Genomic DNA, 23,042 nt, shown 5'->3' with positions numbered 1-23,042 from the left:
TCTGTATGAATTAAAAACAAAATGCAGCAAACAAACAGAAGCAGTTTTTATCTCAAGAATGGAAGCTGTCCAAAACTAGTAAACTGTTAGCAAGGCTAACTTTTGCTGAACGAAAACTTTCATTTTCAATGTACTACATAACAGTACTTAATTATCTTGAGTTCTAGGATCTTAGAATTGTGAGGAAAAGAGGCAAAAGATATAAATACTGTATTTGGGAGACTAATGAAAGGGAGATAGATATAGGAGGTGGGATATGAGTCCTTGGAAGATTATATTCAAGTCAATATATTTAGCTTTCAGCTCTTAATAAATGCTAAGCAAAGCATGACTATTCCCTTTTTCAAAAGGTTCTGAATTACCCTGTACTATTTGCCAATTTGGTCAGTTTAACTTAATTTTATCTTTCTGCCTCCATGTGTTTGCTTTCACTTTACCCCTTGTTGGAAGATCTTTACTTTCTTAAACCTTACATGTCATTTAAGACCATACTCACCTACCTTTCCAAAACATTCTTATTCAGCCTACCTTAAAGTGACGTCCCTTTCCTCTCTGGTTCCATAGGACCTAGTTTCTGTCACTCGTGGGACCTATCACATATGTAGTAATAGGTTTTTCTGCCTCTGCTTTGAAAGTATAAATTCCTTAAGAACATGAACTATGAATCTATACATGTCTGGGTTTAAATTCTAAATCTAGCCCTTATTAGTTATTGGCTGACTAACGGTGCCATTCCCAGCTCTGTTTTTTCTTGGACTTGTCTCACTTTATAGTTTAAGACATCAGATAGTCCTTTTCCTTCAATGTAGCAGTGGCCAAGTGATACAGTTCTGGGCACTGAAACATAAGGAGAAGTTTAAAGCCTTTTGGGATAGTTTTTGTTTCCTATAAAAGCAACAGGCATGAGAGTAATGCTCACTGGAACCACTCCTTCCTTTCTCTTGCCTGGAATATGATGACTATAGGTGGACAAGCCATTTTACAGTCATGAAATCACTATATTAAGGATAAAAACTAAACTAAGGATGGTGGAACAAAAAGAGAAAACAAGACTTCTTGATGCTATTCTTGAGCTGCTGTACTGAATCTAGAAATGCTCACCTCTAGAATCCTTGTTATGGAAATGAAATGTCCGTCATTCAGGCCAATCTCAATCAGATTTTCTGTGGCTTGTAGCAAAAGCTTTTCTTAGATAGCTATGTAAGCTTGGGCAAATTAGTCAAAGTCTCTAATTGCCCAAATGGAGCTAATAATAGTGACCTAAGAGAGTTGAGGTGAAGATTAAATGAGATAATATTTTCTGATAATGGTGAGCTGGTAATTTTTTCTTCCAGTTTTTTCATATAATATTGTTTATCTGAAAGCATATACTGAATGGTTTTGCACAAATATAAGCCACAATGAATATCTGTTGAGTGAATTAAATTATTATTAGAATAAAGTAGTCAAGCGGACTTTGAAAGATAAGCTACTATAGTGGCTTCCCACAGACTTGTTGATAGCTAAGTAGACAGAAGAGAGGGAATGTACCTGATAATCAGGGTATAAGCTTGGAGAGAGAAGTTTTTATAAAGTAGCTCTGGGCAATAAAACCACATTCTTCCATAGTAGTAGGTTTAAAAAAAGCCACGAATTCTAACCTTGCCATTATTTTTTTTCCTCTACTTCTTAAATTTAACTTGGTCATGTGACTTGTATTGGCCAATAAGGATAGTAGTAAATTTGATTCTGGCAAAATCTTGAAAACTGAAAACTTGCCCTCTTACTGCCATTAGATCCCTACAACCACCATGTACATGAGCCTGAGCTAGCTTGTTGGACGATGAGAGAGAACCAAAGTGTCCATCGACAGGCAGCCAACACCAGGCATGTGTGTGCCAGCTGACCACATATGCTTGAGTAAATCCAGTTGAAAAAGAAAAACATTCCTCTTGAGTCCAAAGTGCCAACCAATATTGAGATAAATGAATAATTGTCTTAAATCCTTGAGTTTTGGAGTGGTGTATTATGTAGCAAGAAATGACTGACATAGGGAGATTTGGGGAACCCCTGGTACAGGGGTGGATGAGCTTCATATGTCTCCAGAGGTGATGCCTCGAGAAGGAGAGATGGACATCATATCATTTTTCCGGCTGGGTTCTAGAAACTGAATCTAATCATGAAGAAACATTAGACAATGTCAAATTGAGGAACATTCTATAAAATAATTGATCAGGGTTCTCCAAAATGTCAATATCTTGTAAGACCAAGAAAGGCTAAGGAGTTGCTCCAGATTAAAGGAGATGAAAGAGACATGGTATCTAAATGCAATATGTAATACTAGACTGGAGGGAAAAAATGCTAAAAGGGTGTTACTGGGACAACTGAAAAAATTTAAATATTAGCTACAGATTAGATATGAGTAATACATGATGTGAAATTTCCTGAATTTGATAACTATACTATGGACACATAAGAGAATATCTTTATTCTTAGGAAGTATACATGGAAACATTAAGGGATAAAAGAGCATGATATAAGCAATCTACTCTCAAATGGTTCAATAAATTACTGTAATATAATTATAACTATATGAATACATATAATAAAAATAATAACTGACATAGCCTCTGCTACACTCTTTTGGTTGAAGAAAGTTTTTACAAGTGTCTTTTAAGTTTTAATGGAATGTGAGCAGTCTTCTGTAGATTGTACCTTTTGGTGTTCTCAGATAAAGTGAATATTTCATGTGAGCCCCTTAGAACTTACACGAAGGAAACCAAAATCAGCATTGCTAATTCTCAGCACATGATTTCAAGGTACTGACCCCGTGTGCTGCTGTTTTCTCCTGCAGGGTGATTACCATTGGGTATTTAGAGTTCCTCTACTCTGACTTTTGATTGGTGACCTGCGGTGACCATCACATGCCTCTAACTTGTTGACACTATTGATTTCTTTTGCCCTCTTATTGGAGCACTTGAACTGAGACATGCTTGTCAGTTCCCTTCTTTAAGGAAGTTTTTTACTAGGCATAGCTGTGTTAATATCCTTCCTGACTCAGGCGGTAGTACTAACTCTGCATGTGGAGATGTCTACATTACTGCATATAGGCCTGTCTCTTGCACTTCCTAATTGGTAGCTTATTGAAGAAATAATTGAAGTGAGTTATATGGCTGTCTTATGAGAGTCATTTTTCTTGCTCTGAGAAGATTTGAAGTCATACTTCTCTATCAGTAGTGCCAGGGTAATATATTAGTCTTTCTATACTTTTGGGATAAATTTCTGTAGCATCCTTTGGTTAGTTTTTCTGGAATTTCCCATATGGTTATTGACCCACTTTCACTGGTTGCTTAGGGTATTCATAACCTTACTAAGATTCTAATTTCTATGTCTGCTGCCATCATGACTTAGACCTCGGGTCTAAATATTTCCCACTGATGCATGATTGTTAGACTTTAGAGAAGGCAACTTGAGACCCAGATAAAAGCTTAAATTTGTTATTTATCTGGAGACCTGAGAGAAGGCTTTAAGAAGACCAGATTTTATGTGTTAAAATTACCTTTGTCTCTCCAACATGGCCTGTCTTACAAACAGCTCTTATATGTTCCTCTCCCTACTCTTTAGTATATATCAGGTTTTATGCATCTGGCGGCAAGAACTAGAAAGCGTAGATGGCAGTGGTTTAAGTCAAGGGTCCCCAGCCTCTGGGCCACAGACTGGTACTGATCTGTGGCTCATGAGGAACTGGGCCACATAGCAGGAGGTTAGCAGCGGGCCAGCAAGCAAAGGTTCATTAGTATTTGCAGCTGCTCTCCAGTGCTAGCATCACTGCCTCAGCTCCACCTCAGATTATCAGGCATTCGATTCTCACAGAAGCACTACGGTGCCAAAAAGGTTGGGGAGCACTCGTTTAAGTCATACAGGCTTTTTAAGTTCATTTCAAAGACTAAGAAATCCTAATGTATGGGTTGCAGAGCTGGTTTTGAGAGGTCCAGGCTCTTTAAACTCACCCACTCCTTTCTCCTCAGCACAGTGGCTCTCATCTGCCAGCTTGTTAACTCCTGGTCACATGTTAGCTGCTACAGCTCCAGGCATCATATTCTTGTTTGATAGTGTCTAATGCACAAAGGAAGATGGGATGGGAAGAGTGCCAAAGAAACTGTCACCTATGAGTATCTGAGAAGAAACTGTCACCTATGAGTATTCTAGCATATGTCCTCTTACATGTCATTAGCCATGCCCTCCCTTAGACTAGTTGTTGGAAGATAGGGGAACCCTCCACTGAGTTAGGTACCCTGCTGTCCATACTGCAGAGAAGGCGGAATGGCTGCTGGAAAGGCAACCAACATTGTTCACGACACCCAGATTAAAGCTCAAGGAGCAGAAGGATGCAAATGCACAGGACATCGATCCCTAAGGGAAACTGGAGACATCTATAAGAAAGATTCTCAGTGGACAAGACCGTTGGGAATTGCTTCATGTACTGTTGATTAGTATATGTACCTGAAACTGCTGTCTCCTTTATTAAACTACAGAAAACTGAAATCTAGGACCCAGGAAGAAAAGGGGATGGTCCAAAGTGAGTTTTTTAAGATGGGTGTTAAAGGCTTTATGGTTGTTGTTGTAAGTTCATTAGAATGCAGTCTAGCTCAGACTGTATTAAGACCCTCTGTTTTCCTGGTTTGTAGAATCTAATCTACAGTCTGTTCCATACTATGGAAAGGTTCTTTTAAAAGAGGTCTGCCTTTGGATTGCGTGAAGGACTTATTGACAAGTGAATGGGGCCAAGGATATATATAACTAGAGAAATTTTTCAGGCAGGAGATCGATCTTCGGGCACAGCTTGAAAAGTCAATCATCTAGTGGCAAGTCTCTGAGGAAACAGTTCAAGAATTGTAGCTGGAAAGCAAGGGATCAAGGACTAAGTCAATGGTGGAACGAGAGGAAATCAGAATTTATGTACCTGTGCTGGCCTTTCTAGGCCTGCCTCTGGTTGTGCACTGTCGCCCTGGGATGCTCTGGGGATTTAATTCCTGTGTGGCTGTCATTGTAGCTAATGATCAATGGAAGTGGAAGCTTTTATTCAATACCACCGCTAAATACCAGCCCTATCAGTTCACTCTGTAGGTCTATGTGTTTATTAGTCAACTCCAAGTTGAAAGGCATATTTGGAGTAATGATACTCACTTCAGAAAAGTCTGCTGATATATTTGAGTAGCTACTCATGCAAGCCATTTTACCAGCTTTTGTGGAATAATGATAAAGTCGATCAGGAAATTGTCAATTACAGAGTAAAAGGCACACAGAACTTTCTGATGTTTTGAAACATGAATCTGGGGAAACATTTACCGGATATATACTTAAAGTAAAAACAAAAACAAAAACAAAACTCACACACACACACACACACACACACACACACACGGATTTGAGTCCCAGTGTCTGTGTGATCTTACTTAAATGACATTTGTTTTATAAACATAGATAATAATACCAGTCTGACATTGCCCATAGGATAATTGTGAGAATCAAAATCTAGATAATGTAGGTGAAATGCTTTGTAATTGGCAAAATTCTATAATATATGAATATTAAATGCTAGGTTGTTTCAATGTTGCTTGTAGAAATTATTTTGGTGAAGTGTCAGTTCATTAAGTTAAAGAATTCCTAGAAATCAGTCCCTATTAACGAGGAAGGAGTAACATACTTAATATAATGGAAAAATTTTTTTCAATATGTAATAGTTTAAAGTTTTAATTTGACCCTTGGCTTTGCAACAAAACAACCTATGAAAGGAAACCTCAGAGTTCAGAGTCTGTTTACATTTCAAGAGTTTAGAAACTGGGGGAGAAAATGAAATAAAAAGACAATATTGAAACAAGTAGTGCTGAGATCCTAGGCCTCAGGAGTTTGCGACCCTGTGCCTGCTGTTGCACTGTAAAGAGTAAGCTCTGTGAATAGTGATGAAGGTACGGATGAATGAATAGAATATTCACATATTCCTGTGTGGTTTTTTTGTTCCAATTCTTTTTTTTTTTTTCTGAGATGTCTTTTCAGAAATGCCATCTCTAATAGCACCACTGTTAAAATAGCAACTCATAATTATGTGAAATCTCTCATGGATATACAAAGAGTCACTGCCTATATTGAAAACTTCATTTTAAGTAATGAAATTCTTCATAATACTACTCATTTAAGTGAAACAAATAAGTTAAAAAAATGGGGGAAAAATCTATGAACCTTGCCTTCCGTATCATTCACTCATTTTCTCACAAATATCTGAGCACTTGCTTATATGCCAGATAGTCTTAGCCACTCGAGATAAGCTAGTGATGAAAACCAGCAAAGATCCTGACATTATGAATTATAGGCTAGTAGCAGAGTCTGAAAATAAACAATAAATAAAATAAATATGGAAACTTGTAGTATCTTAGACAATGATATTCTCTGAAGAAAACAGAGCAGAGTAAGGGGATTTAGAAGTATAGATGAGTAGAGAGGTTTACAATTGTAAAATGGGTGGTAAGGGAGGCCTCGTTGAGAAGGTGATATTCAGAGACCTGAAACAGATGGAGAAAAGACCACTCCCAGTGGATATTACTGTCTGAGCAAGGGGTGCAAAGTTGAGTGTACCTGCATGTCTGAGGACAGGTGGCAGAGGAGAGAGCAGTTGGTGGATATCTTTTATTATGTTGTTAAATATTAAACAAAATTATTTTGCAGTAGTTTGTATTTCATTGAAAGTTTATTTAGAGTAGAACCTTAGTTAACTACTAAACTGCACCAAATCCTACACTGTTAAGAGCTGGAAGGAGCTTTAAATGCCCTTTTATTGCTCTTCTTTCATTTTATGGGAGAAGAAGCCGAGGTCCACTGAAATATTTGGCTACGTAATGGCTCAATTCATAGATCTCAGTTTTCTCAGACATGGATGTAGTAATGAGAAAAAAATTGTTTTCTTTTTAGAAGGTGAAGAACACTTAGAAATTTTCTTCAAACTTTGTAAATGCTTGGCCCCTCTGAAATTTTATTTTTATGTGTTAAATGTATATAATATAAAATTTGCCATTTTAACTATATTTAAATATACAGTTCAGTGGCATTAATTGCATTCACAATGTTGCGTAACCATCACCACTATTTCCAAAATGTTTTCATCACCTCAAACAGAAACTATATTCCTGAAGCAGTTACTCTCCTTCCCCCTCTACCTCCCAGTAACCTCTGATCTTTCTGTCTCCATGAATTTGCCTATTCTTGATATTTCATGTAAATGAAATCATACACTATGTATCCTTTTGTGTCTGGCTTCTTTCACTTAGCATATCTTTTTCAGGGTTCATCCCTGCTGTAGCATATATCAGAACTCTATTCCTTTTTAGGGCTGATAAAATTCCATTGTATGTATAAATCACAATTTGTTTATCCATTCATCAGTTATTTCCACTTTTTGGCTATTGTGAATAATGTTGCTGTGAACATTGGCGTACAATTATCCTGAGTTCCTTTTTCAGTTATTTTTGAATCTATGCATGTGTGTCTGTGTTATCTGTATGTGTCTATAAATATCTATATATGTGTATGTCTATATATGTAGATCTGTCTATCAAGACAGAGACAAGAATTGCTGGGTCGTACAGTGATTCCATGTTTAACTTTTTGAAGAACCACCAAACTATTTTTCATAACAGCGGCACCATTTTACATTTCCAACAACAGTGCACAAGAGTTCCAATTACTTTGCATCTTTGTCAACACTTGTTTCCTGGTTTTATTTGTTTGTTTGTATGCTTGTTTTGCATTAGAGCAATCCCAGTAGGTTTGAAGTTGTATCTCATTGTGGTTTTGGTTTGCATTTCCCTAGTGACTAATGATATTAAGCATTGTTTCATGTGCTTGTTGGCCAATTGTATATCTTCTTTAGAGAAATATCTATTCTTTTGCATATTTTTAAATTGGATTGTTTGTCCGTTTGTTGAGTTGTAGGAGTTTTTATATATTTTCCATAGTAAACCCTTATCCGATATATGATTTGCAAATCTTTTCTCCCATTCTATGGATTGTCCCTGTTCCTCTCTCTCTCTCAGAATATTTATTTATTTCTTTATTTAGCAAGCTGGTTTAGGTTCATGGCAAAATCGATACTAATGTGCAGAGATGCCCCATATACCTCTGCCCCCACATATGTATGGCTTCCCCTGTTATCAACATTCACCACCAGAGTGGTATATTTGTTATAGCTGATAAACCTAAATTAACATGTCATAATCACCCAAAGTCCATATTTTACCTTAGGGTTCACTCTTGGTGTTGTATATTCTATGAGTTTGGACAAATGTATAATGATGTGTATGTACTGTCACCATAGTTTTGCTTTTTCTAGAATGTCACATACTTGGAATTATACAAGTAGGTTAACTCTTCAGATTGGCTTCTTTCATTTAGTAATATGCATTTAAGGTTCTTTCGTGTCTTTTCATAGCTTGATAGCTCATTTCTTTTTAGCAGTGAAAAATATTCTATTGTCTGGATATACCACAGTCTATTTATCCATGTACCTACTGAAGGACATCTTAGTTGCTTCCAGATTTTGACGATAATGAATAAAGCTGCTGTACACATCCATGTGTAGGTTTTTGTGTGGACATAAGTTTTCATTTCCTTTGGGTATATACCAAGATGCAATTGTTGGATCATATGGTAAGTAAGAGTATGTTTAGTTTTATAAGAAACCACCAAACTGTGTTTCAAAGTAGCTGTACCATGTTGTATTCCCACCAGCCATGAATGAGAGTTCCTGTTGTTCTTCGTCCTTGCAAGCATTTGGTGTTGTCTCTTTTCACTCTCTTGATAGTGCCTTTGATATACAAAGTTTTTAATTTCGATGAAGTTTAATTTATCTGTTTTCTTGGTTGTTGACTGCGCTTTGGGTGCCATAAGATTTTCTCCTAAGTTTTCTTCTAAGAGTTTTATAGTTTTAACTCTTAAATTTCAGTCTTTGATGTAGTCTGAGTTGATTTCTGTGTATGATATAAAGGTCCAACTTTATTCTTTTGAATGTGGATATCCAGTTTTCTTCATGTCTTTCTCCTTTGAATGGTCTTGGTACACCTTGTCTAGAATCAGCTGACCATTGCTGAAAGGGTTTATTTCTAGGTTCTCTATTCTATCCCACTTTTCTATTTGTCTATTCTTATGCTAATACTACACTGTGATTACTGTGGCTTTGTAGTAAGTTTTAAAATTGGGAAGTGTGAGTCCAACTTTTTTCTTCATTTTCAATATTTTTTTGGCTATTTCAGGTTCCTTGAAATTTGATATGAATTTTAGGATGAATTTTTTTCCATTTCTATTAAAAAATGCAGTCAGGATTTTGATAGGGAGTCTATTGAATATTTATATCTCTTTGGATACCATTGCCATCTTAACATTAAGTTTTCTAACCCATGAACATGGATGTCTTTCTGTTTATTGGTGTTGTTTAGAAACATCTTTTTTTTTTTTTTTTTGGTAATGTTATAGTTCTCAGTGTTCAAGTCTTTTTAACTTCTTGATTACATTTATTCTTAAGTAATTTATTCTTATTGATGCTATTTTAAATGGAGTTGTTTTCTTAATTTTCTTTTCAGATTTTTCATTGTTGGTGTATAGAAATGTAATTGATTTTTGCATGTTTTTCTATCATACAACTTTGCTTAATTTGTTTAGTAGTTAAGACATTTTTTATGGTTTCTTTAATGTTTTCTACACATAAGATCATGTCATCTGCAGTAGAGGTAATTTTACTTTCTAGGTTTGATGTCTTTTATTTTTCTTGCATAATTTCTGTCTAGAACTTTCTGTGCTGTGTTAAATAAAAGTGATGAAAGTAGATATTTTTGTCTTACTCCTGATCTTAGGGAAAAAAGGCTTCAGTCTTTCACCATTGAGTATGACGTTAGCTGTTGGTTTTTCATTACATGGCCTTTATTATACTGAGAAAAGTACTACGTTTTTTGTTATTGTTGAGTTTTCATAATGAATATAATACCTTGAGTATTTTTATCATAAAAGGCTGTTGCATTTTGTCAGATACTTTTATTGCATCAATTGGGTGATCACAAGGGTTTCCCCCCTCTGCCCCCTTCGTTCTATTAATGCGGTGTAATACATTGATTTTTATGTTTTGAACCACCCTTGCATTCCGGGGATAAATCCCACTTGGTCATGGTCTATAATCCATTTAATATTCTACTGAATTTGATTTGCTAGCAATTAGTTGAGACTTTTTGTATCTATATTTATAAGGGATATTGGTCTGTAGTTTTCTTTTAGTGAGCCCCTCTGAAATTATATATTTTTTATTATCTTTAGTTTTAATTTCTCTTTCTCCATTCTCATGTCATATCTCTGAATAAATGGGAATATTTGTTGGGAATTCCCTCCCTTTAGGTAAGTGAGCCATGAATACGTTCTACTTTTTATTAGTATGGTAAAGATTAAGAAGCAGGCATTACAGGGAGGCCAGGAAAGTAGAATATCAATTTGTGGATACTCTAAAATATTTACATTCTCATCCATAGCACCAATCACAGGAAAAATTGAATTAACATTGTATTTTACCTCTCAAGAATTGATGTGTTTAGGCTTGTACATATAATCTGCTTTAAATTACGTTCTGAAGCAAGGATTTTACTCATAGTCTCTAAAAGGTCAATTAGGTCAAAAATTGTACATAAAGGAGTAAATCTCCTTTCGAGGCTTCAGATGGGAGACAGAGTGATCTCATTGAGCAGCCTCTTTGAGTAGACACTAGAATTTAAGTCTGACTTCCTTTAAACACCACATGCTTTCCAACTTTCAGAAAGGATTAGTATGAGAACCACACTTTCTTAGAAATTGAAGGATAATCACTTAAACATAGGATACCATTTGAAATATAAAAAAATTTTCCCTAAATTCTTCACTTTCTTTAATTTGCCTGACAAAAGCATCATTGTATAATGTAACCTTTTCTCTGTGGCTCAAGGTCATCACACACTTGATATGAAAGCATGTAGACTTCACTTGTGTTGGTGCAGCTCAAATACTTGTTTGCTTGTGTACAGACCTGTTTCATAGTCAACAACTGCCCATTCTCAGCCCTTTCTCATGTTTGGTGACATGACATTTTGCACAGTGATTTTTTTCTAGGGACTTTTAGGATGGAAATTTGAGAAGTAGCTCCATTCCACTCCTAACCCCTGGTACCTTCCACTGACAGCATAAAGGTCCTATACCTTCAGAGATATAGTGTTGAGCTGTAGCAGCCATTTTCAGTCTTTGCCCAGTGCTGTTTGCTTTCCACCACAACCCACGCCCAGCGCCCAGAGTAGCTGTTCTCACTGATGAGATGCCCCATGCCTAGGGGGTCTCTGTCTGGAGATACAAACCAGAGGCTATATGCATAGCCTTGTGCAGTGCTTTGGTCTCTTTCTGCAGTTGTTGAGACAGGGCCTGGAGGGCCATCTACAGTAGAAGGAATAACTCACGGGATTAGATGGTTTTAGGCTCTAAGATTAACTTGGTTACTCCACTTTCATACTGATGACTTCTTACTGTCCTTTTACTCTATTGTCATACCCCACACCTTCTCCTCCTCCACCTCTTTATAAGCTTCCTCATCCATGGACTCTTATCTTACATCAGTTTGCTTCTCTATATAGGCTGACCACCTTAGAAAGATTTTCAACAACAGCAAGAAAAACAAAATATTTCCTGCATGAGTTGCTCAATCCAGTACAGAATTACATTAATCAGAATGCTTAGTTACTACCCTTCCTGAATATTCTGTTTAATTGAGGATGTTTTTCTTTAGTCAGTTGTCTTTTCTATGGACTCTGGTTTACTGGAACCCTCTAGTATTAGAATGGGGAAAAAATACTACCTAAAACTCTCCCCGCCCTTGAGCACCTAGCAACAAATACGGCTGACGAGTTCCGAAGACCTGAATATAGACTTGCCTTGGCTGACAGTATCTTTAAGTGTCTAGCTATTTATGACTGACTTTCTTCCATAAAGAATTTGAAGTGCCGTATGAAAGTATCTACTAGAGGATAAAATAAATAGTTGAGATAATCAGGACAAAGAAGAAATAAGGATTAAATAAAATGGGGACAAGAGTCACACAGAGAAATGTACCCTGAACACTTGCACAGTTGTAGAAGTGACCTGTATGGTTGGGTCCAAGCTCCCATGGGGACGAAGTAAGGAATGAATTATAATCAGTTATGTAACTCACGGCATCCCTAAAATGAAGAACAATCCAGTTTAGGAGAAATAAGCTTTTTGTGTTCCTATTTTCTTAGACATTTTCTTAGATCTGAGTTTAATTTCTCTCATGAATCCTCACAGGGAAAGCTGTGTGATATAGTGATCAGCACCCCTGACAAGAGGTTTCCTGCACAATGCAGGGCTGCAATTCAGAAGAAGCAAATTTAGATGGGACCAAACCAGTGTTTCAAAGGTAAAATTTACAGCTCAGTAAATAGATGCCATATCTTTTCTTGCAAGCCTCCATGGTAATTGATTGTCACAATCATGCTCTTTGATGACAATGATTGTAAGAATCAAAAGATGTAAACAGTGACAGGAAGCTGGAGTCTAGTTGCTCCCTGTTTCTAATGAAAGTCTAGTCTTTAAGCTTTGACATACAAAGTGGTTAGGATTTTAGGTGCTTGACAGAACGGGCCCCTTTCTGGCCTTAGTATTGGATCCTCTCAGGGAGAGCCAGTCTCCTCCTGTCTTCAGAAGTATGTCTAGGCCTCTCCCTTCTGACAGCCAGGTGGGATTGAGGCCCTTGAGTCATGCATACAATGGATTATTATATGATCTTCCTAAACTCACGTATTAATTACCTTAGGATCTTCCTAAACTCACGTATTAATTACCTTAGGAATTTTTATATAGACAGTCATGTCATCTACAAATAAAGATAGTTTTATTTTTTCCTTTCCAGTCTGTTCATCTGTCTTTGTTTTTGTTTTTGCTTTTGCTTCACCTTTTTTTTTTTTCAATGGCTTGGAACTCAGGTGAATAGGAATAGGAAAAGGAGGGAGCAGGAGCAGGAGCAGGAGCAGGGAGAGTGGACACCCTTAACTTCAACCTGATCCTTATTGGCTCTTGGTTTTTTCTTATGTTATTTATCAGATTGGAGAAGTTCCCTATGTTCCTCATTGCTGAGTTTTTACAGTGAATGGATCTTGAATTTTGTCAGTTGCCTTTTCTGCATCCATTGAAATGACTTTGTGTTTTCTTTTTAATCTGTTTATATAATGAATTACATTGATTGATTTTCAAATGTGAAGCTAACCTTACATTCCTGGGATAAATTCAGTTATGATATAGTGTCCTGTCATATATTTCTGGATTCAATTTGTTAATATTTTGTTAAAGAGTTTTTTTTTGTTTTTTGTTTTCTTTTTTTTGCTGTTATACTCATGACATTTTGATTTGAAGTTTTCTTGTAATATCTTTGTTTGGTTTTGATAGAAAGGTATTCCTGGCCTCATAAAATTTTATTATATTTTTTCTGGAAGAGTTTTGTAGAATTAGTATTATTTCTTCCTTGGCATTGTGTTAGAATTCACTAGTAAAGTCATCTAGGACTCAAGTTTTCTTTGTGGGAAGGTTTTTTTTTACTACATATTCAATATCTTTAATTGATATACGGTATCTATTTCTTTTTAATGAGCTTTGAGCTTTGGTAGTTTGTTTCTTTTAAGGAATTTGTCTATTTTGTGTAGGTCATTGAATAGTTATTTATATAGTTGGCATAAGGTTATTCATAATATTCCCTTATTATCCTTCTAACGTTTCTAGGGATCTGCCTTTTAGTGAAGTTCTATCTTTCATTCCTGACATTGGTAATTTGAATCTTCTCTCTCTTTCTTTCCTTATTAGTCTGGCTAGCAGTTTATCCATTTTAATGATCTTAAAAATATTTTTTGTTTTCATTATTTTTCACTATTATTTTTCTGTTTTCTATTTGATCGCTTATCCTGCCTTTTTTCCCTTCGTTCTACCTAGCTTATTCTTAATTTTCTTTTCTTTTTTTAGCTTCTTAAGATAGGAGCCTAAATCATTGATTTGAGACCTTTTTTCTCCTCTAATATAAACACTTAATATGAAAGGTTTCTTTTGAAATCACAGCTTAAGATGAGTTCCATACCTATTTATGTGATGCATCTTAATTTGTACTCATTTCAATGTATTTTCTAATTTTTCTTGTGATTTCTTCTTTGACTCATGGGTTCTTTAAAAGTATGTTGTTTAATTTCTCAATATTTGGGGGATTTTTCAGATACAATATACTGTTGACTTATGATTTAATTTCACTTTGTACACAGGACATTCCTTGTACATTTCAATTCTTTAAAATATTGAGATTTATTTTGTGTCTCAGAATATGGTCTATGTTAGCAAATGGTCCATCTGCACTTGAAAAGAATGTGAATTGTGTTGTTGAGCAGTGTCATGTGCATAATTTTATATGTGACAAAATTAACAGCCTGTGATGTGTTAGAATTTTTTTTTAAGTTTTTCGCTAAAGAGCATTGCTTCCCAATCTATTTGTAACTTACAGCCGAATACTGTGTTTCCATTTATCTTTATGATTGCCTTGATGCCAAGTGATAACCAAAGGTGCTAGTATTTAACATATAATGAAACATTTTTCCAACTAGATCTTGCACATCTAATCTTCTGGTTCCGTGAGTGTTCAAGTTCAGCTAGAGTGAATGGGGATCTGTGAAATAATTTTAAGTCTTTTTTTTATGTTTTAGAAATAAGTATATGTAAAATAAAAAATAAGAACAAAATGTCAGATATGACTCTTTGAGATGAATCATTTATTGTCCCATTCTCACACACATTAACTAGTGACAGTGTTCGGATTCATGTTTTAGAAAGAAAATTGACAGTACTATCACAGATGGACTGATTAGGGATACAGACAGTGGCTACTTGGGTGTTTCTTGGAATACTCCAGGTGAGAGATATTTGCTGAAGGAGCAGGTCTGTAGTGACGATAGGACTAGAATGAAGGGATGATTTTGAGAGAAATTCTGAGATATAATACATAGGTCTCTCTGAAATGAGGTAGTGTTTGGAGTTAAAATTAACTAGATGGATGATGATCCCATTCACCAAGTTGGAGAAATAAGATGAAAAGCAATAGTTGGTTTGGAAGAGGGGTATTGGGTAACTTTGGCTTAAGACAGTTTTGTTTGGTGGTTGAGCAGTATGATTAATAACATGGCCTTTAGTATTACGATGTAATTGATATTATGGCAGGTATGAGGTGCTATAAGAGGATTCACCCTTTTTTAAGCTCTTATCTCCTGTTCTCTTTTATATAAAACTCTGCTTAATCTTTATTTGCATCATTCTTAGATCTCGAATATATGAAATTATAGCAGCAGTTTAGTTAGCCTTTGTTTTACCATAAAGGAAAATGTTTGTAATAAAAAGCAAAACCCAGATGATTTAACAAGGCCAGTATTCTAGTTATCTCTTGTTGAATAATAAACTGCTCCAAACTTAATGACCTAAGAAAACCATCATTTTATTATTCTGTGTTCACAAATTTGGACAGGACATAGTGGGGATGGTTTGTCTCTCATCTACAATATCTGGAGCCTCAGCTGGAAAGACTTAAATAAGTGAGGTGATTCACAGAGCTGGGGCTGGGAATGCTCTTGAATCTGCATCACTCCAATGTCTGCCATCAAGGCTAGCATGGCTTGAAAGCTGGATTTACCTAGGCTTCCGTTGGAGTGTCTACACATGGCCTCTCCATATTATGAGAGCATAGCAGCTCTATCTTCTCAGAGTATGTAAGCTGGTTTCCAAAAGAGAGTGTTCTGGAAGGTTAATCCTGAAAGGGAGTCTGGAGAATGAGCACTTGAAGAACACCAGGTGTTATGTGACTTTTTCTCATAATCTCAGAAGTCACATAGCATCACTCCTCCCCCGACTGAGATTCAAGGAGAAGGGTATTAAGGAATTTGAAGTTGTTTTTTGAAACTCCCATAGATAATGACTTTCTAGGCTTAGAAATAAATGTATTGGCTTTTACAGAAAGAAAGAGGCCAATTCAGGCTATAAGGGGTATATACAGATCTATTTTTACTGAAATCATATGATTTTCCTGAAAGTGTGGTAATTGTGTGACAAAAGAGGAATAATTTGTTCTTCTTATAACCTCTTAAAAATAAACAGAAAAAAATTACTGTACTTTATCTAGCCATGAACATTTCTATTCTCTGAAATATTCTCGTCACTCTTTATATAAAAAGGCATATAGTATAAAGTCTCCCCATTGTCCTCCATTTCCCAGTTCTCGCCCACCCACTCCTAAAAAAAGAAAACAGATAGCTACTGCTTTTCGTTTTGGAAGTGTCACAGACTTTTATAATAATAATATTGTATGGATGAAGCATCGATTATTTAATCAGTTTCCTATTGATGGACATTTGAGTGGTTTACAGTCTTTTGCTATTATAAACAACACTCCAATAAATAACCTTGTACATTCATAATTTCCCATAAGTAGAATACATTCTAGTAATTAAAGTAACAAGATGGCATATGCATCTGTAATTTTGATAGCTACCTGTATATTATACTCTTTAAGTCGGTAGGTTAAAAACCCACATATCAACCTGCCAGTAACGTATGAGAGTGCTTATTTTTCCTTGGCTTTGCTCTCAAATGTTATGTCATCAAATGTTTTTAGTTTTGCCAATCTGGTAAGTAAAAGATGGTAATTTAGTGCATTTTTATCTTTCATTTTTCTTATGAAAGCTTTTCATTTACTTGAGGATCATTTTTCTTTCATTTTTTATAAATGTGTTCATATCCTTGTTGACATATTTATAAATGATAAATTTATAAGGTGGCAGCACAGGACCAGAAACAGATCCTCTCCACAGTGTCTTGCCTGCCCCAACCTTGCACCACCTGCGTTTCTAGGGCCAGCTCCTAAACTTCCTCTGCTGCACCTCCATGCCTTCACTGTCAAAGAGATTCCTTCAGTCTGGAATTTACTTTACCGTTCTCCACATTTTGGATCCATATAGTTTTCTTTTGCTGGTTAACAAATTAATCTTATACTTAGCTTAAAACAACGCAAATTTATTATGTCACAATTTCTTTGCATCAGGAGTCCAGGTACAGATCAACTGGGTCCTCTGCTCAGAATCTCAGTGGGTTGAAACAGAAGTGTCAGCAGGGCTGATGTTCTCATCTGGAGTTCGAGGTCCTCTTCTGAGATTTTTCAGGCTTGGGGAGAATTCACTTCCTTATGTTTGTGGGAGTAAGATTCCCATTTTCTTGCTGGCCTCCAGGAACTCGCTTAGCTTCTTGAGGCCTCTCTCATGTCCTAGCCACGTGGCCTTCTTTCTTATGTCAGCTCGCTTCTCCTAGTCAGCAGGAGAATCTCTTTAGTTTGCTAAGATGGACTCTTACACAAAGTAACCTAATCACGGGAGTGAAATCTTATTCTATTCACAAGTCCCATCTGCACTCGAAGGGAGGGATTTACACAGGGCATGGATATCAGGGGTAGGAATCTTAAGGCCATCATAGCCTACCCAGGACTCTACTCATCCTTTAGTATCCAATTGAAATTATGTTCCTGAAAGAGCTCTTTTCATAAGCTTTTCCAGCAGTTATGAATTATCCCTTCACCTTCTTCATACAGTACTTTATATTTTCTGTCTTACTCCGCCTGTATAAATGAGATAAACAATTAGAGCTCATGGCCTTGCCATAATCTGAACAACACATTTTATCTTTGGAGTGAGTGGTACTAGATATGCATTTCACCTTGGCTAACTTGCTCTCTCTGTATTGTTGAGATGGCTCTTCTAAGAATAAGAGCTGTATTTTGTTGTAATTGACAGCTCTTGAAGGCCTGACACACATTTTCTGAATGTTAATGGTCCACTATGGCGTATTTTGAACATATCTGCCTATCTAGTAAGCCACTTAGGGACTTTGTAACCTGAACATAATAGGCTAAATGTTTAAATCAAGGCAAACAAGAATTACAGAAAAATCATATCTCAGAGATAGGAAGCAGGGCTTAAAAGAGCCTGGTATTTAATTAGAAATGAAAGCCAATATTTGAGACAGTATGACTCCAGGGTGCCTCAGTGAGGGAAGTAAGGTATGTGGGGAGATTAGATTAGGCACCATTTTGGTTGTCTCCACAGCCTCTTCCCCAGTGCCTTGCCACTAGTAGGCACTCAACCAATGATGAATACATCATCAGAAAGTGGTATGTAGTTGTAAAGTCTTTATGATTTTTAAATCAATTGTTTTATTTTGTTTCCTAATTGTAGCTGGTGCTCAAGACAAGATTGGTTGGGCCTTTGGCCTTGGATTAGAAAGACTGGCCATGATCCTCTATGACATCCCAGACATCCGCCTCTTCTGGAGTGAGGACGAGCGCTTCCTGAAGCAGTTCTGCTTGTCTGACATCAACCAGAAGGTGAAATTTCAGGTAAGATGACTTGTAAGAATCAAGTAAATCATAATAAAAATGGTTTTCAGGAATTGAGGGGAGTACTTGGAATTTCTTGAATTTAAAAATAATGTGAATTTGAAAAGAGGTTTTATATGTAGGTCCATAAACATAAAGGAGTTCATAAATCTTCAGAAATTATACACGGGAAAAGATTTATCAACTTATTAGTCTAAGCAGAGGACCAGTTTGGGGCTTTGTTAATGACCATTTTGTTATTATGAAATACCGATCTTTATATCTGATGACGCTTTTAAAGTTTAGTTTTTCTGATACTAATAGACACTCTGACTTTCTTATGATCAGCATTTGTAATGCATATCATTTTCATCATCTTACTGTCACTATGTCTTTATATTAAAAGCATGTCTTTTAAAAACAGCATAGAGTTGGATCTTTTTTTAAATCCAGATTTAATTGGAGTGTTGAATACATCTTACATTTAATATAATTATATGAGATATTCTTGGACTTAAGTCTATCATCTTTTATTTTTCCCTTTTTCCCCCTTCTATTCTTTATTTCTTTATTTGGATATTTAGGTTTGGGAGGGGGGTTGTTTCTTTGTTTTTTAATTCCCTTTTTTCACCCTTATTGCTATTTAGTTTGACCATTTTATATTATTTTGAAGTGATTATTCTAGATTACAATATGCATAATTAATTCATCACTCTTTACTATGAGTAACTATTGTACAGCTTCATGAAACAGTTAACCTTACAGTAGTATGATTTTATTTATTTCTCCTGTTTTTTGTATTATTCTCATATTTTATTTCTTCATATATTATAATCCCATAATATATTGTTCTATTTGCTTCATATAGCCAATTGTCTTTTAAAGAAATTTAAAACTATATGTTTTATATTTCTCTTAGTATTTACCCCATATTGATCATTTCTTTCTGCTGATCTTCATTTTTTTCTGTGATTATTTCTCTTAAGTCTGAAGATTTTTTAATATTTCTTATAGTGCAGCATGAATTTTTTTCAGCTTTAGTTTGTCTGGAAAAACCTTTGTCTCACCTTTATTTCTTAGGAATATTTTCCATGGATGTAGGTGTCTAGGTTGCCAATGTTTATGATTTTTTTTTTTTTTCCTTTCAGCTCTTCAAACATGTCATTTCACTGCTTTTATCTTTTTACTTTGGTTTTCAGCAGTTTGATTTTATGTATGATTTTCTGTCTGTTATCCTGCTTGGGGTTTCACTGTGTAGGATTAATGTCTTTCAACCATCTTTAAATATTCTTATCTAATATCTCTTTCAGCAATTCTATTCCATTCATTTATTTTCCTTTTCAGACTGCAACTGCATATATGTCAGTCCATTTGGAATTATGCCATAGAACTCATGCTTAGAGTTTGTTTTTTATTACTGATTTTTTTTTCACTCTGTGCTTTATTTTGGATAGTTTTTATTGTCTTGTCTCTGGGTTTACTAATCTTTTTTCTTGTGTCCAGTTAACCATTAAGCCCCTTCAAGGAATTAATCATTCTAGATATTGCACTTGTCAGTTCTACAATTTCTACTTGCTTCTTTTTTAAAGTTTTTATTACTCTAATGAAATTCTCCATCCTTTTACTCATTTTGTACATCTTCCCTTAAATTCTTTAGCATATTTGTAATAGTTATTTTTAAATCCTTTTTTTAAATCCTTGTATGTTAATTCCAGTCATTTACTTTTATTCTTTATTTTTCTCTTCTCATAGGTCACATTATTCTTATTTTTTCATTAGTCTTACTTTTTAAATTGTGTTTAAAAGAACACAGAAGCTGAAGTAGATAATATTTATCCTCAGAGCCTTACCCTTTCTCCCATTAGGCAACAAAGGGGACTAGGCCAGACCTCTTTGTTCTAATCTGGAGTGAACTGGATTTCACATTTGATTTCCTTTCGATGGTAAGATCTGGCCTTGCAGCAGCTTGAGATCTATGCATGTGAGATTACAAGATCCCTCTCTCTTTCCACCCTGTTGCTAGTTGCTCCTACACAAGTGCTTGCTTAGCAAAAATATAAAGGAGAATTGGCTGGCAGCAAGGACTGTCTCGTTCTTTATTTTCCAATCTGCCACACCAGCCAATGGTTGGCTAATAAAAATTTGACTCATTTCTCCTTATTCCAGCAAAGTTTCTTAACCAAGAGCAGGCTAGCTCTTCTGACTTCTCATGCCCCCATGGTAAAAGCAGCCACCAATATTTGTTCACCCTAGAAGAGCTCATCTCGCTCTCTAGAATTTCATTCATTTAGACTTGTGTCCAGATCTCTTTCAATATCTTTTATGACAGATAAGATTTTTTAATTTGTTGTTTTCTTGTTATTATAGTGGGACTGATTTTTTTTTCCCAACTTTTTGCATCCTAACCAAAAGTGGAGCCTCCTATCAATAATTTAATATTTTGGTTTCATCTTTAATGGCTTTATTTTTTAATTTCTCATTCCCCCCAATCTTCTGCCCTTTAGCAACAATCAGCTCATTCTCTATGTCTATATGTCTGTTTCTATTTTGCTTTGTTTTTTTTTTGTTGTTGTTGGATTCCACATGTAAGTAAAATCATATGGTATTTGTTTTTCTCTGTCAACTTGCTTCAAAACTGGAACCTCTTATCATTAATTTAATTTTCAGTTTCATTTTTAATGGCCTTAAAAATCCTATTTTTTAAAAAATAAATTTGTTTATTTTTAATCTAGTACCAGGTTAATTTGGAATAAAGCTCCAGCTACTACATAATCAAAAGTAAAATGTGGCTAAGGATCTAAGTTTTTCTCATTCACATTTTATGTATTCAGTCATTTATTTAATTGGTAAACGTTGCTGGAACAGCAGCCACCATTGTACAGAGCAGTGTGCTCTACACTGTGGTCAGTAAGCACAGATGAATAGCATAATTGCCACCACAAGTTAGTGGCTCAAGTGCAATTTAAGTTTACTTAAAACTGTCTTCTCTTAGGAGACACACAAATTTTCAGGAATAGACTATGGTTCTTTTGCATTAAGTGTCGTTTTTAAAAATCTTACCTGCCTTCAGAGTTGAAAATCGGTGTCTGCATACTTGCAGTATTATATAATTTATAACATTGCCTTTGTGTAATAAACTTAAAAATTTCTGATGGGGCAGTTAAGATTTAGTTGCTGAAAAAGTATATGTCCGTAAAATACTTTGTAATTTGTAGATCACAGAGAGCTATTTCCTAATTATTCACTTACAATTAGTACCTATTAATTATATGTATAGTTTCCTGTTGCTGAATATAACGAATTACTACAAAGTTAGCAGCTTGAAACAACACGTCTTTATTATTTTACAGTTCTGGGGGTCATAAATTCAAAATCAATCTGGGCTAAAGTCAGGGTGTCAACAGGGCTCATTCCTTCTGGAGGCCGTATAGAAGAAGAATCCACCTCCTTGCCTTTGCCATCTTTTCAGGCTAACCTCACTCCTCGCTTATAGCTCTCTACTGCCTTTTTCCCTCTCCTTTCCTTTGTGGTCATGTCGCCTTCTCTCTGAATTTTCGTCTGCCTCTTACAAGGACTCTTGTGATTACATGAAGTCCACCAAGATAATTCAAGATAATCTCCACATCTCAAGATTCTTTCTTAGTCACATCTGTAAAGTTATTTTCGAATATAAGGGCACACAGTCAGGGAATAGGACATGGACATCTTTGTGGGGGGGCCGTTATTCAGCCTATCACATGGCAGATTTATATATTCCATTTTCATCATAGCAGATTGCTTTCCTCCAGATATAATAGAGACCATTTCGTTGTTAGGTATAAGAAATACACATAGTATTAAAGTGTGTATTCCTTGACTATTTGTGTAAATTGTTCATGGTTATACATATGAGGGGAATAAGAGACTCATTTTGTCACTTAATGTCGGCCTGTCTTCCCCCTGCCCCCGCCTTTTAATTCCGCCCCCTACCACCCCTGACCTATGGATGTTGCTGTTTTCCCTTAAGAACTGGATCTCTGAAGGCGAGGCGTCTCCTCCCACACGCTCACGGTGTGCACCTGGGTCCTGGCACGCCCCCGGGGTATGGTCTGACCCTTCGGGGTATGGTCCATGGCTCCACCTGGGGCACGAACCCAGGACCTTCTGCGTGTAAAGCAGATGTGCTAACCACTACACTATGGAGCCACCCCCTGGCTTGTCTTAAGAAGAATATTTAACATGATTATTATACTCTGCAAACTCGTCCCCAAGGGGGAGGGGAGGAGTGGAAATGTGAGGAGAAAAAGTCTGCTGGCAGCTAGCTGTGAGCTTGTGGCTTCTCTGGCCAGGAAACTCTGGGAGCCATGTGGGATCGTACTGTGTATGGCTAGCAGGAGGCAGAAATTTCTTTTCTCTAGTCTCCCTTCAGGCCCTCCTAGATTATGCTTTAGGCTCTCTTAGCTTCTCTGGCATCTTCCTCTGTATAGTCTCCATGGACTTGTAAATCTGCCCATCTAGCTGTGATGGCAGTCTTCTAGGCGCTAGCAATAGTCTGATTTATATCACCCTGGTGTCATCT

The 23,042-nt window shown here is 36.0% G+C and overlaps 1 protein-coding gene across 10 annotated transcripts in view; it reads left to right on the top strand.

Annotated features, from left to right (window-relative positions):
- FARS2 (phenylalanyl-tRNA synthetase 2, mitochondrial) overlaps positions 1-23,042 on the top strand; it is a 470,462-nt gene that overhangs the window by 237,513 nt on the left and 209,907 nt on the right. For all 10 annotated transcript variants that reach the window (XM_015587304.2, XM_015587307.2, XM_015587302.2 and 7 more), the window contains one exon: positions 18,345-18,505. In XM_015587304.2, the coding sequence (XP_015442790.1) occupies positions 18,345-18,505 (161 nt within the window). The remainder of the gene's footprint in view (positions 1-18,344; positions 18,506-23,042) is intronic.

Source organism: Pteropus alecto, unplaced genomic scaffold (assembly GCF_000325575.1).
Source record: "Pteropus alecto unplaced genomic scaffold, ASM32557v1 scaffold121, whole genome shotgun sequence".
Taxonomy (NCBI): Eukaryota; Metazoa; Chordata; class Mammalia; order Chiroptera; family Pteropodidae; genus Pteropus; species Pteropus alecto.
Note: the sequence above shows the minus strand (reverse complement) of the source record. Positions and strands in the feature narration are given on the sequence as shown.